The 19,440-nt window shown below is 33.5% G+C and overlaps 1 protein-coding gene and 1 non-coding gene across 2 annotated transcripts; both read right to left on the bottom strand.

Annotated features, from left to right (window-relative positions):
• Positions 1-4,830: 4,830 nt before the first annotated feature.
• LOC119370684 (small nucleolar RNA R71) lies at positions 4,831-4,937 on the bottom strand. The gene has a single exon (XR_005178245.2). It is a non-coding gene; the product is annotated as a small nucleolar RNA R71 (small nucleolar RNA).
• A 10,851-nt stretch (positions 4,938-15,788) lies between these two features.
• LOC149499116 (putative beta-D-xylosidase 5) lies at positions 15,789-18,844 on the bottom strand. The gene is made up of 6 exons (XM_089715655.1): positions 18,320-18,844; positions 17,933-18,238; positions 17,668-17,837; positions 17,136-17,578; positions 16,586-16,999; positions 15,789-16,498 (listed from the first exon to the last, which is right to left on the bottom strand). The coding sequence occupies exons 1-6, from the start codon at positions 18,806-18,808 to the stop codon at positions 15,891-15,893; spliced, it is 2,430 nt and encodes an 809-aa protein (XP_089571781.1). The 5' UTR covers positions 18,809-18,844; the 3' UTR covers positions 15,789-15,890.
• Between the last annotated feature and the right edge of the window lie 596 nt (positions 18,845-19,440).

Below are 19,440 nucleotides of genomic sequence, written 5' to 3'. Positions count from 1 at the left end.
ATAAATCCTCAATAGCATTTAATATCCAGCAATTAAGTGCATTCATGATCTATATCAAGTCTTCATGACCTAATCATACCAACTATAGTAACATATTTCATATTCAATCATTTCCTCCAAATACTTACACCACAATAATTACATGCTTCCATTATATTTCCAATCACATAAGCTCTAACAAATGTAATAATTATACATGCCATAAATCTTAATACATGCCAAAATTCTTAATTATACAACTCTCAATCTACTATGACCAAATTAGTCACTTCTGCTTTGAAAGTACTCCTCAAGTCTTCAAGTAGCAACCACGATCTTCAACCTACGCGTGATAAAAATCGACGCGCTGAGTATAAAACTCAGTGGTGCTCAATAATTCACATACTTAATAAAGTGCGATGGCAACTAACTTAAAATATAAATTTCATAAAGCATTGATCATCATAGAATCAGTAAATTTCAACATAAATGTCTCTTTATAACAACGAATAAACTTCTAATTCATAAACATCAATAATTTAGTTCTAATTATCTCATAACTCCTTTACATGAACCTGTAATCACACATTATGATACTAGCATGATCTTACCTGCTGTTCATTGTGTTGTATGGATGAGATCAATAAACATGTAAGAATACATAACAATATATGTTCATTGTCTTACTTGCTATTCATTATGCTGTATGACTTATGCACTTTTAGTCACATCATATAAGTTATGATTAATAACATCTCATGACTGTATGGCTCCTTAAAGATTCAATAAATAAACTTGTAAGCATATATAGCATTATACTTTCATGATCTTACCTGATGTTCTTTATGCTGTATGAATTCTGCAACTTTGATTAAACTCAGTGAATATCACAATGAATAAAGAAACATATAAGCACATACATATATAGAAATAAACATGTACTCACATATGGAATGTAAGCACACATATCATGATACTTTCATTTTACCTTGATAATCTTTCTTGCTGTTTAGTATACTGTATGATTCATGCAATGTTATGTCAAGATATCTGTGTGGCTCCATAAGGTTATAGTGAAACCGAAGTGATAAGAAAAACTGTATGAAACTGGATGAAACTGTATGCTTGGCTGCTATGGCCTATATAATCATATCCACTCAACGGCCTGTAGCCGGAGTACCAAACTGTATGGGGGCGCAGATCTGCTATTCTATATCGCGACATAGCCTTATCTACGTGGTTTCTACCTAACCTCAATGGAGCATATTAATGGAATGACAATAGATAAAACAAAAGCATAGTAACTGTGTCATAATTTGCATGCTTGTGTCATGTTATTTTCACATGCTTGTGTCATAAAAATTAACTGCTTCATCATTTCATAAAATTTACTGCTTACCTGTATGCTGATAGCCTCGCCAAGCGGGCAACTTTTGTCATGTTAGTTTCACACCATTTGCATGCTTGCATTTTGTGTTTATACATGTGTTCATGTTGTCTTTTTGCTTTAAAATGGTTGAAGACATACAAGTTGAGAAAAGGAATACAATTGCATAGAATTCATAACTTCATACACCATTTCACAATTGCATAGAATACAATTACAAGTTGTGTTTACCTCATTTCACATCATTTGCATGCTTGCATGTTGTTTTGATGCATGTTCTAATGTTGTCTTTTTGTTTTAAAATGATTGGAGGCATATAAGTTGAGCAAAGGAATACAATTGCATTGAAAATGAAGTTAAAAGAGCATAAAAACATAAGTCGTGAGCGCGCAAATGAAAGTCGCGAGCGCGCAAAGCACCAAAAGAGAGTCAGTGAGTTTACAGGCCAAGTCGCGAGCGCGCAAATGAAATTCGCGAGCGCGCGACGTGTTTTTCAACCTGCGCAGTCTGTACTCTTTTGGTTATATCTCTCAATTTACAACTCCGATTTGAATGATTCAAAAACCCATGTAAAGCTAACGCATAGAGGAACAAATAGCTCTTCTATGACACTTCCTAATTCCATTTTTAAATGGGGTAAAAATCAAGGTGAAGTTACTGGTAACTTTTCCAGCAAAACTTGTTTCAGCAAAAACTCAATATCTACTTCATTTATTCATTTCATCTCATGCTTTTTCACCATTTTCAGTCATCTTACTCAACATGAAACAACATATTTTCTCATTATCAACACACCACACAAATTCTCATGCAAGGAAATTAATTAAACGAAAAGAGATAGCACACCTTCACTCCAAAAAGCTTAAACTCTTCTTTTTAGCTTCCTTTTACCTTTGAGCTCACTTCTCCTATACATAAGAATTCTTATGAATCATCTAAAAATATCACCAAATGATTCAAGTATGAAATTCAAGAAGGTTTACTTACTTGGATAGAATAGAAGTTGAATTAATGCTTGAATCCCATTAAAATCTTCACTACCATTAAAAGTGATGGAGAAAGGAAAGTGGAAGAGGAAAGTAGAGGAAGAAGATGAAGATAAGGATGAAGAAATGAAAATGAATGGAACTCACGGGTACATCTCCAAAATATCATGGATTTTTATGTGAAAATTACCAAATGGTACCTCAAGTGTCAAAATGGTACAACTTAATACCTCAACTTTATATTTTAGTGCAAGCAAGTCCTAATCCTTATACTTTGATCTTTTTGTTTCCTTCAAGTAAGTCCACTTCTTCTCCTTATTTCATTCTAGCCCACTCTAGACTCTAATGGCTCGAACCGGGTTTTGGAGCAGCCCGACTCGACTCTAAGCAACGACTCGATTCAATAGAAAAATGGGACGTTACAACATCAATCCAAAGGCATGCTTGCCTGAGCACGGCCCATGCTGCATTCTATCTTGGAGACTCAGAGCATAGCATGCCCTAGTCATGCTATATGGCATGCCCGTGCCACATATTCTCCCCTACTCGTGCCCCTGAGCACGACCCGTGCTGAACCATCCTATGAATCAAGCTCCGGCACGCCAAGCCCGTGCCTCACAGCACGACCGTGCTAAAAATTAAGTGTTGTTTTGAGTCGAAAACGCTAGCCAGTCCTTACCACTTGCATGGGCCCACCTGAGATATTTTCCTAACGTGCAAATCAAGTTCTAATCCTATTTAGGCACATGAGAGATTCCTAATTGAGAAGAAATCCAAAGCCTAAACAGTTTCCTATTTCCAAAATATTTCTTATTTAATTAAGACTCTATTTCCTAAACGAAGTCAGATTTTCTCTCAAGAGGTCTATATAAAGAGGGAATGGATTCATTCAAGGGAGATATGGTTCTACCATCTTTGTTCTATTATTTTCTCTCTCTCTCTCTCTCTCAGACTTCAAGCATTCAAGATTTGTGTGATTCAAGGAAGCTGTCCACGTTATTTGTTGACTAGTTTTTATTTTTAAACTCTTAATCTTGTTTTTACTTTTCATTATTCACATTGATTATGGAATTATTTTCAAGTTCAATTGAGTTTTATTTAATTACTCTGTCGAACTAAACTCTCATATTAGGGATTTGATGTAGCTTAATTTTTGTTCCAATTTACAATATTAGATTTCTTTTTCTTTGTTCAAGGTATAATTTATTATTGAACTTAATGTTTACAGGCAGAGTTTCTCATCTGGATTGATTTATTTCATTAATCACTATCGGGAGAAGGGTTTTTGATATAAAAATGTAATAAATTACATAAGAATAATAACTTAATGCGACAACTATATAGTTTGACTCATGTGGGGCTTTCATAAGTTAATGACCTTAGGTTATGAATTCACAAAACAAACCACAAAACTTAATGATTTAATTCATGTTTGATTGCGCTATTGGAAGATAGGTAATTAGACTGGGTTAAAATAGCTAACAATACATTGGGAGAGCTTGTTAGTGATTTTAGGGTTGTTTCCCCGACTTGAACAATTAAAATTGAGTTCATGAACTAATAAAATAAATTGGATAGAATTAAGTAAAGTCAAAATCCCTAGTAGTTTTTAATCCTTGATTCTTTTAATCAAAAATTGCCTTGCTTGATTTCTTCTTATTCTCTTTTATTTATTGAAGTTAATTCTTAAATATAATTCCCCTTATTGCCGTTTAAATAATAATAGGTTAACATAATTTTGGTACTTGTTATACAATCCCTGTGGAAACGATACTCTTCTCATTTTATATTACTTGTTGTGATTTCGTACACTTGCGAAAAGCACTATCAAGTTTTTGGCGCCGTTGTCAGGAATTGGCATTACTAATATCAATACTAATTGCCCTATTATTAATTTAGATATTTATTCTTATTTTTAATTTTTCTAGAAGATTATTTCAGGTGTTTATGCAAAGAAGATCAGGTAGAACTGAGCATTGAATTTTTGATCCAGAAATTAAAAAGACTTGTCGTAGGAATAATGCTGCTAGAAGAGCACGTGAAAGCAAACCCAGACAGCAAGCAAATATGGATGATGAAGTCAACCCTGAGGGCGGACCTCAACCTCATGTCCGCACCTTGCGAGACTACATAACCCCTTCTCTCAATGGAGCTACCTCAAGTATCACTAGGCCTAGGGTGGAAGCTAACAATGTTGAGATTAAACTTGCAATTATCCTAATGCTTTCCATCTCAATTCAATATGGAGGTTTGCCCAGCGAAGATCCTAATGCCCATATCACAAATTTCCTAGAAATTTGCGATACTTTCAAACAAAATGGAGTTTCTGCGGATGCCATAAAATTAAGACTCTTTCCTTTCATTCGAAGGGATAAAGCACGTTCTTGGTTACAATCATGCCCTGCTGGAAGTTTTACAACATGGGAGGAATTAGCTCAGAAATTTTTGGCAAAATTCTTTCCATCTTCAAAGACCACAAAGTTGCGCAATGAGATAATGACATTTGTCCACCATGACCAAGAGAGTTTGTATGAAGCTTGGGAGAGATTCAAGGACTTACTTACAAAGTGCCCACATCATAGTTTGCCTAAGTGGTTATAGGTACAAACTTTTTATAATGGATTGTCTCCTAACATAAAGATTACTCTAGATGCAGTTGTAGGTGGATCTTTTGAAAGAAAAGAAATTGATGAGGCATATGACTTGATAGAAGAGATGGCAAGTAATAGCCATTATCAAAGCAACTCCAAAAGGAAGAAGACTGCAGGAGTTTATGAGATTGATGCCATTACCGCACTCAATGTCAAGGTAGACAATATGGTAAGGAAGTTGGACTTATTGACTACTAACTCGGTTAATTCTATTATGAAAGCATGTGACAGGTGTAATGGGCAACATGAGATTAGAGAATGCATGCTAGATTCTTTAAATCCACAAACTTTAGAGCAAGTAAACTATGTGATGAATCAAGGAAGGAAGAATTACCCGTATTCTAACTCTTATGATAACAGGTTGAGGAATCATCCTAATCTTTCTTATGGGAATCCAAATAATGCCTTGAATGCACCACCAGGTTTTCTGCCTCAAGAGAAAAAGACTCATGATGATCTCCTTATTGCCCTCTCTAAATCTCATATGGACTTCATGAATGAAACTCGAGAAAACAATAAAATCCAACAGGCTGCGATAAGGAACTTGGAGATTCAATTAGGACAAAACATGATGGCTTCCCGACCTAAAGGTACGTTACCTAATAATACTGAAAAGAATCCTAAAGGACAGGTACAAGCTATCACCTTGAGAAGTGGCAAACAATTGGAAGATTCAACCAGAAAGGAGGAAGAGAAGGAAGAGCAGAAAAAGATCCCCATCATTGACCTTGAAGAAAAGGAGGAAGTAAAACCTTATGTTCCACCAGTTCCATTTCCTCAAAGGTTAAAGAAAACATAAGATGACAAGAGTTTCCTCAAGTTTCTTGATGTCTTCAAAAAGCTTCAAATCAACATCCCTTTTGTTGAAGCCCTTGCTTAAATGCCCAGTTATGCAAAGTTCTTGAAGGAGATCTTGAGCAAGAAAAGGAAGATCGATGATCAAGGAACGGTAATGTTGACAGAGGAGCGTAGTGCAATCATTCAAAATAAATTGCCTCCAAATTTAAAAGATCCAAGTAGTTTTTCTATCACTTGTAATATTGGAAATCTTGATTTTGAAAAAGCTTTAGCAGATTTAGGTGCTAGCATTAATCTTATGTCTTATTAAGTTTTTAAGATGCTAGGGATGGGAGAGCTGAAACCAACAAGGATGTCTCTACAGTTGGTAGATCGATCAATCAAATATCCAAGAGGGATTGTAGAAGATGTTCTTATCAAGGTAGGTAAATTTATCTTTCCTATTGATTTTGTTATTCTTGACATTGATGAAGATAGAGAAGGATCCTTAATCCTGGGAAGACCCTTCCTTGCAACTACAAGAGCATTGATTAATGTGTGTAAAGGAAAATTAATTTTGAGTGTAGGTCAAGAGGAAGTTGTTTTTTATGTTTTTAAATCTTGTAAGCTTCCTATGGATTATAATGACTGCTTTAGGATTGATGTTATTGATGAACGTGTCAAGGACATTGACACCTTGAATGTAAAAAATAAATTGAACTCTAACAAAGGTGACATTAATAATCAAAACATTAAAGATGAGAAAGAAAGTGAAGTGCCAAAGCAAGAATTAAAAAAACTTCCATCTCATTTGAAATATGCATTCTTAGGTGGGAACAATTCTTTTCCTGTTATTATTTCTTCTCACTTAACACTTGATCTAGAGAAAAGGTTGTTGCAGGTTTTAGGAAAGTATAAAAAAGCCATAGGGTGGTCAATTGTAGATTTGCAGGGAATAAGTCCAAGTGTGTGCATGCACAAGATCTTGATGGAGGACGACTACAAACCTTCAATTGAGCATCAAAGAAGATTGAACCTAAACATGAAAGAGGTAGTCAAAGCTGAGATCATAAAGCTTTTGGATACTGGCATTATCTATCCAATTTTCGATAGCAGTTGGGTAAGTCCCGTTCAAATTGTCCTAAAGAAAAGAGGTATAACAGTTATTTCTAACAAAAATAATGAGTTAATAACTACTAGAACTGTCACATGTTTGCGTATGTGTATTGATTATAAAAAATTGAACAAAGCAACACGCAAGGATAACTTTCCTTTACCTTTTATTGATCAAATGCTTGAAAGACTTGCAGGCTACCGATACTATTGCTTTCTAGATGGTTATTCAATATATTTTCAAATACCTATAGCTCCTGAGGATCAAGAGAAAACCACTAGGAGAATGCCTTTTAGGTTGTGCAATGCTCTTATGACTTTTCAAAGGTGCATGATGTCCATATTTTCTGACATGGTTGAGAAGTTCATTGAAATATTTAAGGATGATTTTTTTGTGTTTGGTTCTTCTTTTGATTCTTGTCTCTATAACCTCTCTTTAGTAATGCAGCGATGTGAGGACACTAACCTTGTTTTGAATTGGGAAAAATGTCATTTTATGGTTAGTGAAGGTATTGTTTTAGGGCACAAAATCTTAGAAAAGGGGATTGAAGTGGATAGGGCCAATATAGAGGTAATTGAAAAGCTAGCACCTCCAAATTCAATAAAGGGAGTAAAGAGTTTTCTTGGTCATGCAACGTTCTATAGGAGATTTATCAAGGATTGCTTCAAAATCATAAAACGTCTTTGTAATTTATTAGTTAATGATATTCCTTTTGATTTTAACAAAGAGTTTTTGAATGCTTTTAACAGGTTGAAGAAAAAATTGATTTCAGCTCCTATCATTGCCACACCAGATTGGAGCCTACCTTTTGAACTCATGTGTGATGCTAGTGATCATGCTATGGGAGTTGTTCTTGGGCAGAGAAAAAAAAAGAAGTTGCATGTCATTTATTGTGCTAGCCACACATTGAATGATGCACAATTGAATTATACCACCACTGAAAAAGAGCTTCTAGCTATTGTTTTTCCTTCTGATAAATTTAGAGCGTATGTGATTGGAACTAAACAATTGTTTACACTGTTCACTTAGCTATTAAATATTTATTAGAAAAGAAAGATGCAGAGCCTAGACTATTCATTAGGTTAACTTTAAAGATGCTTTTAACTTTGTTCATCTTTGTGATCGTTGTCAAAGGTTAGGTAATATCTCTAAGAGACATGAGATGCCATTAAACAATGTCCCTGAAGTGGAGATCTTCAATGTTTAGGGCTTGGATTTCATGGGACCATTTCCATCTTCTTATTCCAACCATTACATTCTAATAGCGGTGGATTATGTCTCGAAATGGGAGGAAGTTGTTGCCCTTCCCAGCAATGATGCCAAAAGTGTGATGAACTTCATTAAGAAATATATTTTCACCCGTCATGGTACTCCTAGAGCAATAATCACAGACGGAGGTAAGTAATTTTGCAACAAGTACTTGGATTCCCTTCTTTTGAAATATGGTGTCACTCATCGTGTAGGTACCCCATATCACCCTCAAATAAGTGGACAAGTGGAAGTAACAAATAGGGAAATCAAGAAGATATTAGAGACCACAGTTGGCCAAGCAAGGAAGGACTGGTCCAAGAAACTCGATGATGCTCTTTGGGCCTACAGAACTGCATTCAAAACACCAATTGGTATGTCTCCATATCGAATGGTCTATGGTAAGGCTTGTCACCTCCCTGTTGAGTTAGAACACAAGGCATATTGGGCAACCTAGTTTCTTAACTTTAATGCTAAAGAGGTTGGTCAAAAGAGGTTGCTTCAATTGAATATGATGGATGAAATGAGGCTCCAAGCTTATGAGAATGCCAAAATCTATACAGACCGCACCAAACAGTGGCATGATAAGCATATTATTCTGAGGGATCTAAAGGTAGGCCAACAGGTATTACTCTATGACTCTAGACTCCATCTTTTTTTAGGTAAATTGAGATCTAGGTGGTTTGGCCCATTCACGATCAAGGAAATCTTTCCGCATGGAGCAGTTGAAATAGTGGATGGAAACCGGAGTTTTAAGGTCCAAAAATTAGTGTTCATAATCTTAAAAACAAATAGTTAAATCAAAAAATTATGTTAAGTTAAAAATTTAAATTAAAGCTTAAATATACTAGACTAGAAAAACAACTAAATTTATTACAAGTTACTAAATTATGATAATATTCCAACCATATTAAGCTAATAAAAACAAACAAATAAAATAATAATAAAAAATTTAAAATTTTAACTAAAATTTTCCTTCCCTCACTTAATCTAGCACATTGTCCCCAATGTGTACAAAAATAAGACCAATTCCTCAAACTTATCATAAATCATCAATGCAAGGTAAGAAAACAAAAATAAAGTGGAAAACACCTTAACACCATTGTATTGACAAATACAATAAAAGACAAGGAAACAAAGGGCATGGTTCTAATGGCTAAATTATGAAAATGAAAAAGAACAATATAACACAATAATAATAATAATAATAATATAGACATAGTTGTTAAGGAAAGAAGAAAAAAAACATTGAAATAAAAAAATAATAATAAAAATGGAAAGGAAAATTCCTATAAAAATAATTAAAAGCAAATAATTAATAAAAAAAGTGAACGTAAGTCAAAATAAAAGAGAAGGGGAAAAAAGAGTTAAAAAAAGAAAAACAAAGTGAACATACGAGAAGGAAGAAAAAAAAGAAAACATTGATGTGGGCGCGTGGTCTAAGGCATAAAAGGACAAAGAACAAAAAACATTCAAAAAAAAAAAAATCTGCAGCACTCTAGGGGGTGCTATGTAGCACGGGGGTGCTGGATAGCACGCCCTGATCGTGCTAGAGCCTGACTTTGGGAGTATTTTTCTCTAAAAACAGTACGAGGGTGCTAGACAGCACGCCCTGACTGTGCTAGAGCCTAACTCTGACACTTTCAATAAGTTTTCAAGCCTTTTTTAATCCTTCTTGACCTGCAACGTGAGTTTAAAACACCAAAATAAAAGAAAAACAATGGTTTAAAGATGGGACAAAAAAATGAAAAATACAAATAATAAAAAAAATTTCAAAGGAAAAGAAAGAAAATGATGGGTTGTCTCCGATTAGCGTTTTGTTTAAAGTCTTTAAACTCGACTTTTGAGAAGTTTATCAAATAACTGTTTTCGGCCATAGTATGTATCATGTAATATCACACATGGGTTTTGGTTGAAAATGCTCTTAAGATTGGCTAGTTTGAGAAAATTTATGCTCGTCTTATCAACAACTTCTCACTTTAAATGATGAAATTGGGGAAAAAACTATATTAGATCATGGAGAACATAATTTATTGAAGGTGGTATCGTTGGAAAGAAAGGATCTTCTGGTGGTGTATATATAAAGATCATTCATGAGCTCAAATCAATAGTCTCAATTATTTCTTCATCCACTAATATTGCTTTCAGCTTGTTTTCACTTAAACTCTCACCCAAAGTTCCTTCCAACTGTACCGCGCCTTTTTCATGGTCATTAATAATCATGTCTGGAAACACGAAAGTGAGATTTAATCCATCTTCAAAGTAGTTGCATTTTTCACATGTAGGCTTTACTTCTTCTAAAGGTGCAATTTCCTACGAAGTTTCCTCAGAATTCACCTTGCACTCATCATCTTGATATCCATTAATTGCCATGGTTATCAATTCCGCTGCTTCTACCTCCAAATTCTTTATTGCCGCTTGTTGGATATTAAAACTCTCGCGAGTTTCATTCATAAATTCAATATGAGATTTAGTATGGGCAGCAATCAAATCCTCCAAATTCTTTTGCATTTCTTCCTAATACTCAAAATTTGGAGGATATTGGCGATTCCAACCCTGCAGTGAAGGATTCCAATGCCAACGGTGGTCAAAATCTGCCATATCATTTAACATGTAAAATACATCTTCATAGCTACTTTCCGGAAGATGAATGCTAGTTGCCGAAAATCCATTATCCACCCAACTTCTTGTTTCTTCATCTAATCCAAAGAAGAATATGTAAGTGAGATATTTATTTGTAAAAATATGATAAAGAAATCTCTCCAACAATTCATTAAATCTTGCTCAAGCGGCATAAAATGGCTCTGAATGTTGTTGAATAAAACCTGCGACTACTTGTTGATGAAACATCTCAAAATGCTTCACAAGAAAATAATGAAAGTAAAAATCAATAAAAACAAAGAAAAAAAAACTACAAATAATATAAACAAATAATTCAATAAATAATAAAAAAATTAAAATAAAAAATGTCTAAATTAATAATAGGTTAATTGGTATTGATATTGGTAACGCCAATCCCCGACAACGGCGCCAAAAACTTGATAATGATTTTCGCAAGTGTACGAAATCGCAACAAGTAATATAGAATGAGTAGAGTATCGTGTCCACATGAATTGTATAACAAGTATCAAAATTATGTTAACCTACTATTATTTAAAGGGCAATAAGCGGAGTTATTTTAAGAAATTAAATTCAACAAGTAAAAGAGAATAAAAAGAAATCAATAAAAGCAATTTTGATTAAAAGAAATCAAGGTTTAAAGGCTACTAGTGATTTTAACTTCACTTAATTCTATCTAATTTATTTTATTAGTTCATTAATCAATTTTAATTGTTCAAGTAGGGAAAACAACCCTAAAATTACTAACAAGCTCTCCCGATGTATTGTTAGCTATTTTAACCCTGTCTAATTACCTATCTTCCAATAGTGCAATCAAACATGAATTAAATCATTAAGTTTTATGGTTTGTTTTGTGAATTCATAACCTAAGGTCATTAACTTATGAAAACCCCCCATGAACCAAACCATATAACTTCCGCATTAAGTTGTTATTCTCATATAATTTATTACCTTTTTCATACCAAGAACCCTTCTCCCGATAGTGATTAATGAAATAAATCAATCCAGGGGAGAACTCTGCCTGGAAACATTAAGTTTAATAATAAATTATGCTTTGAACAAAGAAAAACAAATCTAATATTATAAATTGAAAAAAGAAATTAAGCTATATCAAATCCCTAGTATAAGAGTTTAATTCGACATAGTAATTAAATAAAACTTAATAATACTTGACAAAAATTCGATAATCAATCAGAATAATAAAAGAATAAAACAAGATTAAGAGTTTAGAGATAAAACTAGTCAACAATTAATTCTGAACGGCTTCCTTGAATCTTTGCACAAATCTTGAACTCTTGAAGTCTTGGACATAGAGAGAAAATAATAGAACAAAAATTATCCAAACTAGAGAGAGAGAGAGAACTATGTAGAAAATAATAGAACAAGAGATGAATACAATGAATGGCTCTTTTGTCTATATCTAGTCTCTTTATTTATATAGACTTTCTGGAATATCTTCGTGTTCGTTTAAGAAAGCGAATCTCTATTGAGGAAGAAATCTTTTGGAGATAGGAAATTGTTTAGACTTTGTATTTCTTTCCAATTAAGACTCTCCCAGTACCTAAATAGGATTTAAGCTGGTTTCCTATAAAAATCCTACAAAATTCCTCAAGATCAAGTGAAATATGATTCAAGGAAGCTTTACACAAAAACATAAATAAAACTAAATAAAAACTAATTAAATAATTAAAAATACTAAAAATCCTAATAAAAATTATATTAAAAATACTATAAAAATAACACCTATCAGAAAATTCAATAAAATACTTTCTGCAATTTTATAATTTGAAGTTTTTAATAGGTCAAAGTAAAAATTGAAGGTGCTACAAGGTTTTTTACGTAAAGTACATAAGTTAATTTATGCATTAGGCAATTCAAATGCTGGTAATCAGTTCATTTTAAAATGTTCAACAAAATCAAAATAAAAAATTATAGTACAAAATATAAGCCTGCAACTGGACCTACGCCTCCAAATGAACCAACCACTTTAAGTAGGCCCATACCTTAGCTTGAACCCACCCAAAGTTTGCCTGCAGTTGGAATTGCCGCTTAGCACGAGCCGAGCTCTAGCAATGGTGGAAACCTTCTATTAATAAAGAGCAAGTAGAGCATCATTCCCACAAAGATTATATACCAAGTACTAAAATTGTATTAACCTACTATTATCTAAACGATAATAAGGAAAATTATTTTAAGAGATTAAATTAAAGGAAATAAAAGAGAATAAAAAGAAATCAAGCAAGACAATTTGATGAAATGGAAATCAAGGATTAAAAACTACTAGGGATTTTGATTTCACTTAATTCTATCCAATTTATTTTATTAGTTTGATATTCAATTTTAATTGTTCAAGTAGGGGATACAACTGTAAAATCACTAACAAGCTCTCCCGAGATATTGTTAGCTATTTTAACCCGGTCAAATTACCTATTTTTCAATAGTGCAATCAAACATGAATTAAATTATTAAGTTTTATGGTTTGCTTATGAATTCATAACCTAAGGTCGTTAACTTATGAAAACCTCCATGAGTCAAACCATATAGCTTCCGCATCAAGTTATTATTCTCATGTAATTTATTACCTTTTTCGTATCAAAAACCCTTCTCCCGATAGTGATTAATGAAATAAATCAATCCAGGAGAGAAACTCTGCCTGGAAGCATTAAGTTTAATAATAAATTATACTTTGAATAAAGAAAAGCAAATATGATATTATAAATTGAAATCGAAATTAAGCTAAATTAAATCCCTAGTATGAGAATTTAGTTCAACATAGTAATTAAATAAAACTCAATTAAACTTGTAAATAATCTCATAAAGAATAATAAACAAAAAGAGAGCTTAGAAATAAAAATTAGTCAACGATAGGCTTGAACAGCTTTCTTGAATCTTGATGCCAACTTGAATGCTTGAAGTCTTGAAGAGAAAAAAATATGTAGAAAATATTAGAACAAGAGATGGAATATACAATGAATGGATCCTATTGACTATGACTAATCTCTCTATTTATATAGACTTTCTGGAATAGTTTCGTGTTCGTTTAGGAAAGTGAATCTTTATTGAGTAAGAAATCTTTTGGAGATACGAAACTGTTTAAGCTATGTATTTTTTCCCAATTAGGACTCTCCCAGCGTCTAAATAGTATTTAAAATTGATTGGTACATCAGAAAAGCATCTCATGCGGGTCCATGCAAGCGGTATGGGCTGGAACTGACATTCTCAGCACAATGCAAAATCTGGTCTTCAGCAGGGGCGTGCTATCTGGCACGGTTTGGGTACAGTCTTTTTTGCATTTTTGGCTGATTTTCTATAAAAAGTCCTACAAAATTTCTCAAGATCAAGTGAAATATGATTGAAGGAAGCTTTGAACAAAAACATAAATAAAACTAAATAAAAACTAATTAAATTAATTAAAAATACTAAAAATTCTAATAAAAACTATAGTAAAAATACTATAAAAATAACACATATCAAAGTGCACGGGCTGTACAAGTAATATAGCGAAAAAAAATTGTCGAATCCACAGGGATTAGGGAATAGATTACTAATTTTTATGCTTAATAATTATCAGGAAGACTGTAAAAATTGTATATAAAATCACATGCATTTTACTTGTTATCATCAGCATACGCTGCCTTCACTTTATGGTAATGAAAAAAAATAAATTTATGAGGGATGGTATCATAAACTAGAATATGGAAAAATTGTATATGATAACAGAGCTCCAAATCAGTATGATCCTGCAAGTGGTTCTGGAAGTAGTGGGTGTTGTAAACGAAACCATGAAAATGGTAATTCATGCACTACGGTATGAGTTGGTTATTCTTTAGTCTTAATAGAGCTACAAAATTTTTTCTATTTAAAACAATATATAATTTTGTTTTGAGTATTCATGCACTACTATGGGAGTTGTATATTTAAATCAGGATGTATTGTGAGGTCATGCATACACTTGCCACTAAGTTACACTTTATTGTGCACAAAAGATATAAATTTACTTGTTCATATTGAATTCTAAATGTCGCATTGAATTAACAGTCAACTGAGTTGAATGATTAGTAATTGAAATCAAAAACTAATTGTCGAATGATTACTGAGTGATATATGATATCATTTTATAATTGTAATAGCAATTTCGTATTTTCATCTAATAAATAAAGGTTTTTGAACATATCTAAAAAGAATTTTTTTTTCTCATTACAGCTCTAAAGATAAAAAGCTTACAATTTGAGACAAACACAAACTGTTTATTAATTTAACTCGGAAAAATAAACTAATCTTATTTTATTGTTATTCAACTTGCTATGTTGCATACATTTTGCGAGAAAAATCGCGAGAAAAATAATCAATCTACGGTAAATAATAAGTAAACCATCAGTCAAATGGCTAAAGCAACAGCAAATTGGTGTTTTTATTTTACAAGCCCATATGATCATATTGATTTGATGATATAAATAAGTTCAGTTTAAACTTAGCGCGAAACCTAGACTTCAATTAGAGCGAGGAGTGAGTGATTCTATTCATTTTATAATGTGTAATTAACTTTTTGATAACTAAGATAAGATGGATTTGCTCTAGTCTAGGAATATTCATAAATGAAAAGGATTAATATTAAAAATCACATAATCTATATCATGGTTTTTTTTTTATAGGCAAGTATAAATGTTATTAAAAGGTAGAGAAGGGTATTTGCACGCACAAGGAAAATACAAGAAAGCTGAAATAACCTACAAGACAAAAGGCAACTATAAATCAGCCAAAATACATGCTCCAAGCAAACATTAAGAAAGCAAGACAAGCAACTAAGCAGTGGACCAACTTGAACACTGCATCGCCAATAACTCAGAAACCAAGAACCAGGCGAAGCAACAGAAATAATCTGTAACTGCAGCGGAAATAAGCGCAGCGCACCGCCAATCAAAACACATCTTATATATCATGGTTTAATTTATAAGATTTTATGGAAACTAGCTTTTACCAATTCATTTTTAAGATTTTCAAAAAAAATAATAAGAGAAACAAAATCATAAATCAAAACTAAATTTCATTCACTTCAAATTTTAGACAATAGCTACGTTGCTGGCTAACATCTCCCTATCTCAAAATTTATTAGCACTGCTACTAATTACCTAACTAAAACTAATTTGAATTGGAAAAGAAATTACATCATCCCCAATCATGATAGTGTGCCCTCCTGATGGCAGAACACTATAAGCATTATAGTCTATGATCTGCAGACTTTGACAAACATTAAACTCAAAGCTAACCTTCTGGCTACTTTTAGCTTTAACAAAAACCCTCTTAAAGCCAATCACTTGCTTAATATTTGCCCCTACAATTCCTTCCGGAGGCTTGGAGTAAACAATCATAACTTCGCTTCCATCTCTGGATCCAACATTTTTCACTTCAACATCAAACTGAAAACTTTCCTTACAGGATAAGTGATTAGTTCGGACTGATGGACATGGAGGCGCGAAGGTGTCTTCTTTGTAGTTCAAGCTATGGCAATGTTGGAACTTGTTTAGTTTTATATTAACTGATGTTGTTGGAGGTGGTAACTTATAAGTGAAGTTAGTGTAGCTGAGTCCATACCCAAATGGGTAAACTGTAGAGCCATTAAAGAATTTGTAAGTTCGACCTGGATAGCTTAGTTCATCATTTGGCCTCAATTGTAGAGACGTCATTGGCAGTTGATCAACATAATCAGCTTGATGCCAAGTAAGTGGTAGTCTTCCTCCTAAACCCAAAAAAACAAGGATAAAAAATTACAAAAGTTATAAAAAACTGAAATTTCTTAATCAAAAAATACTAGCCAGTCAATTACCAGGATTGTATTTTCCAAAAACAACATCTGCAATGGCCCGACCACCTTCTTCTCCAGGATATCCAGCCCACAAAATGGCTTTGATATTGTCATTGTTTTTAGCGAAAGTGATATCTATCCCTCCTGCTGACATGATTACGAGAACAACTGGACCTTTGGCAGCATTCGCAACATTGTTGATAAGTTCAGTTTGGTAACCAGGAAGGAGGAGATCCTCCCGATCTCTTGTTTCGGCTTCAACAGACAAGTCAATACCTGCTACTATTACAGTAGCATCAGCTTCCTGTGCAACTTTCATTGCTGGGAATACCAATTTGTCATCCCTACAAGCAACGTCGACGCATCCAATTGCATAACTCACTTCTGCGTATGTCGAAAACCCATCAATGGGAGCGATATATCGGCATGGAATTCCTGTAATAATCAAAATGTTTATCAGTTTGGAGCATGTGGTTGGCACAAAGGTTTGTAGTTGACCCAATAGGGGTTGAAAAGAGGGAATCAACCAAAACAAAACAAAACCTCAAGATCAGATGTTAAAAATATGTACCTGCATAATTTCCAATCATAACCGTGGTAGCGTTAGCATGAGGACCGACAACAGCTAAGGTTTTGATCGTATCAGACTCCAAGGGCAAAGTATGATCATTATTTTTCAGGAGGACAATTCCTTCCCTCGCTGCTTGTGCTGCTAATTCAATGTGTTGTGCGGAACACACGTCTTTGATGCCAAGAGATTGAAATTGAGGGATTCCATCAAAGAACCCTACTCTCAAAAGCACCACATAGAGATATTTCAGTGACCTGTCTATGTCTTCTTCCCCGACCTTTCCTTGCTTTACTGAAGCTTCAGTGTTTTCGGTGTAGTATTTTCCACAATCCAGATCCAAGCCTGCTTTAAGTGTTCTTGCAACTGCATCCTCCTTAGTGTCACCAAGAAATTTATGGCGTTCAACCATAACTTGGATGGAATCACAATCTGAGACTATATATCTGTCACAAAAACAATAAAATCGTAGTCAGTTGTATTAGTTATTGAATAAAGAAATTAAATTAATTCAAGCTCATCATATCTTCTTTACCCATGAAGATTCCAGTCTCCTCTGATGGTTTGATTTAGGAGTTTCGGATCAGCACAAGCAGGTATGCCATTAACACGATTGAAAGAGCACATAATACTGCTCACGTCCCCTTCTCTAATACACATCTCGAAAGGTCGATTAAAGGTTTCTACCATATCTTGTTCATTCACCTGAATGCATTCAGTTATAACTTTAATTAATTGTCACTAAGATGATTTTGAATTTTGGAAAAAAACGAACAAAGGTTTTTCTTCAAGAAAATTACTCTAGCATCAAAGATATAGCGTTCAATGTTCTTCCAATTTTCAAGATCATAGGCAGTAAAGTGCTTGCAACATGAGGAAACTTTAAGAGGTCTAGAGTCTGGATCCGGGTGATTTTCAGTCCCCTCAACGTCCTGTAAGCCTCTTACAAAATTAGAAGCATATCTACCTACAATGAAAGGATCTTCTCCAGGTGTTTCAATGACTCTTCCCCATCGAGGATCCCTTACTACATTAATAACGGGACTCCAGAAAGTTAATCCGGCCCGACCTAAATTGTACATTGCCCTTGCTTCCGTCGAAACAACCTGCATTAGTTAAATATTTACATTAATAGCTAACGTATGTATGAGACTTTTAATGCTAGGAACAGCAACAAAACTAATTACCTGACCAATAGTTTTCCATAAAGACTCGTTAAAAGCAGCTGTTGTGAGTATTACAGTAGGGAAGCTAGTTGCACCAGGAACAACTTCGTCAAAGAAAGTTCCTGGGCCCGTCTTGGACACACCATGCAGGGCTTCAGACCACCAATTATATTTAGGTAACCCTAACCTAGGCACACCATAAGCCTCATGTCCAAGCTGTTGAACCTTTTCTTGCAATGTCATCTGGTTTACCAAGTCTCTAGCCCTAGCATCATAGGGAAGGGACTTGTCGCAGAAGGCAAAATTTGCCATGTCCAATCCAAGGGCAGCATACCTAGAAGGGTCACAGACATATGTGAAGTTAGTCCCAGTAATGGAAACATCATCTTTGCCTAATGTGGTGGCATCTAATGGCTTTTTCAGTCCATTTCTAGCTGCTGCAGTAGAAATGGCAAAGAAAACAACACATAAAAGATTGATAATAAGAATAGAACTTAAGCTTTCAGCCATGGCCTTTTTAGATTTTGCAGAGGTGCTTATGGCTCTAAAACTGGTTATGTTATTTATAGGCAATTCTTGATTTTTGTTTTCACAGTTGGTTTTCAAAATCTTTTGAAACTTTCTAAGCTAGCTGTTGAGGTAAGATTCATGTATATTTTCAGTTAAGATTATATTTGTTGTCTTTTTATTCAAAAAAAAAAAGATTGATTATTTAGTGTTTATCCAATTATACCATTCCTGATAAAAGGAAAAATCTTCATCTGTTCTTGTTTGGAAAATCTTTTTCTTACAAATTTATCCACTAATATGATTTGGAAACGAAAAATTCTTTAATCTTTTGCTTTATTTTTTTAGTGAAAATCTTTTTTATTGATAGAGAGAATTTAATAAAAATCTTTTGTTCTCTTTCCTTAAGATAGAAATAAATTATCCAAGAACATTATTCCCAAAATGAAAAAAATATATATATTTTAAAGTAAAGTTTATTGAAATTGGTACGGTCAGACATACGAGACAAGTAAATAGCCTATATAAATAAGTGTTTAGTTTTACTTATTGTATAGATAGCATAGTAAATACGTGTGATTGTTTTTATTTATTTATTTATTTATTTAGGGATTACTAATAATCTGATAAATCTT

The sequence above is a fragment of the Jatropha curcas genome, chromosome 1 (assembly GCF_041381405.1).
Source record: "Jatropha curcas cultivar XTBG-Jc1 chromosome 1, XTBG_Jcur_1.0, whole genome shotgun sequence".
NCBI classification, from domain to species: domain Eukaryota; kingdom Viridiplantae; phylum Streptophyta; class Magnoliopsida; order Malpighiales; family Euphorbiaceae; genus Jatropha; species Jatropha curcas.
Note: the sequence above shows the minus strand (reverse complement) of the source record. Positions and strands in the feature narration are given on the sequence as shown.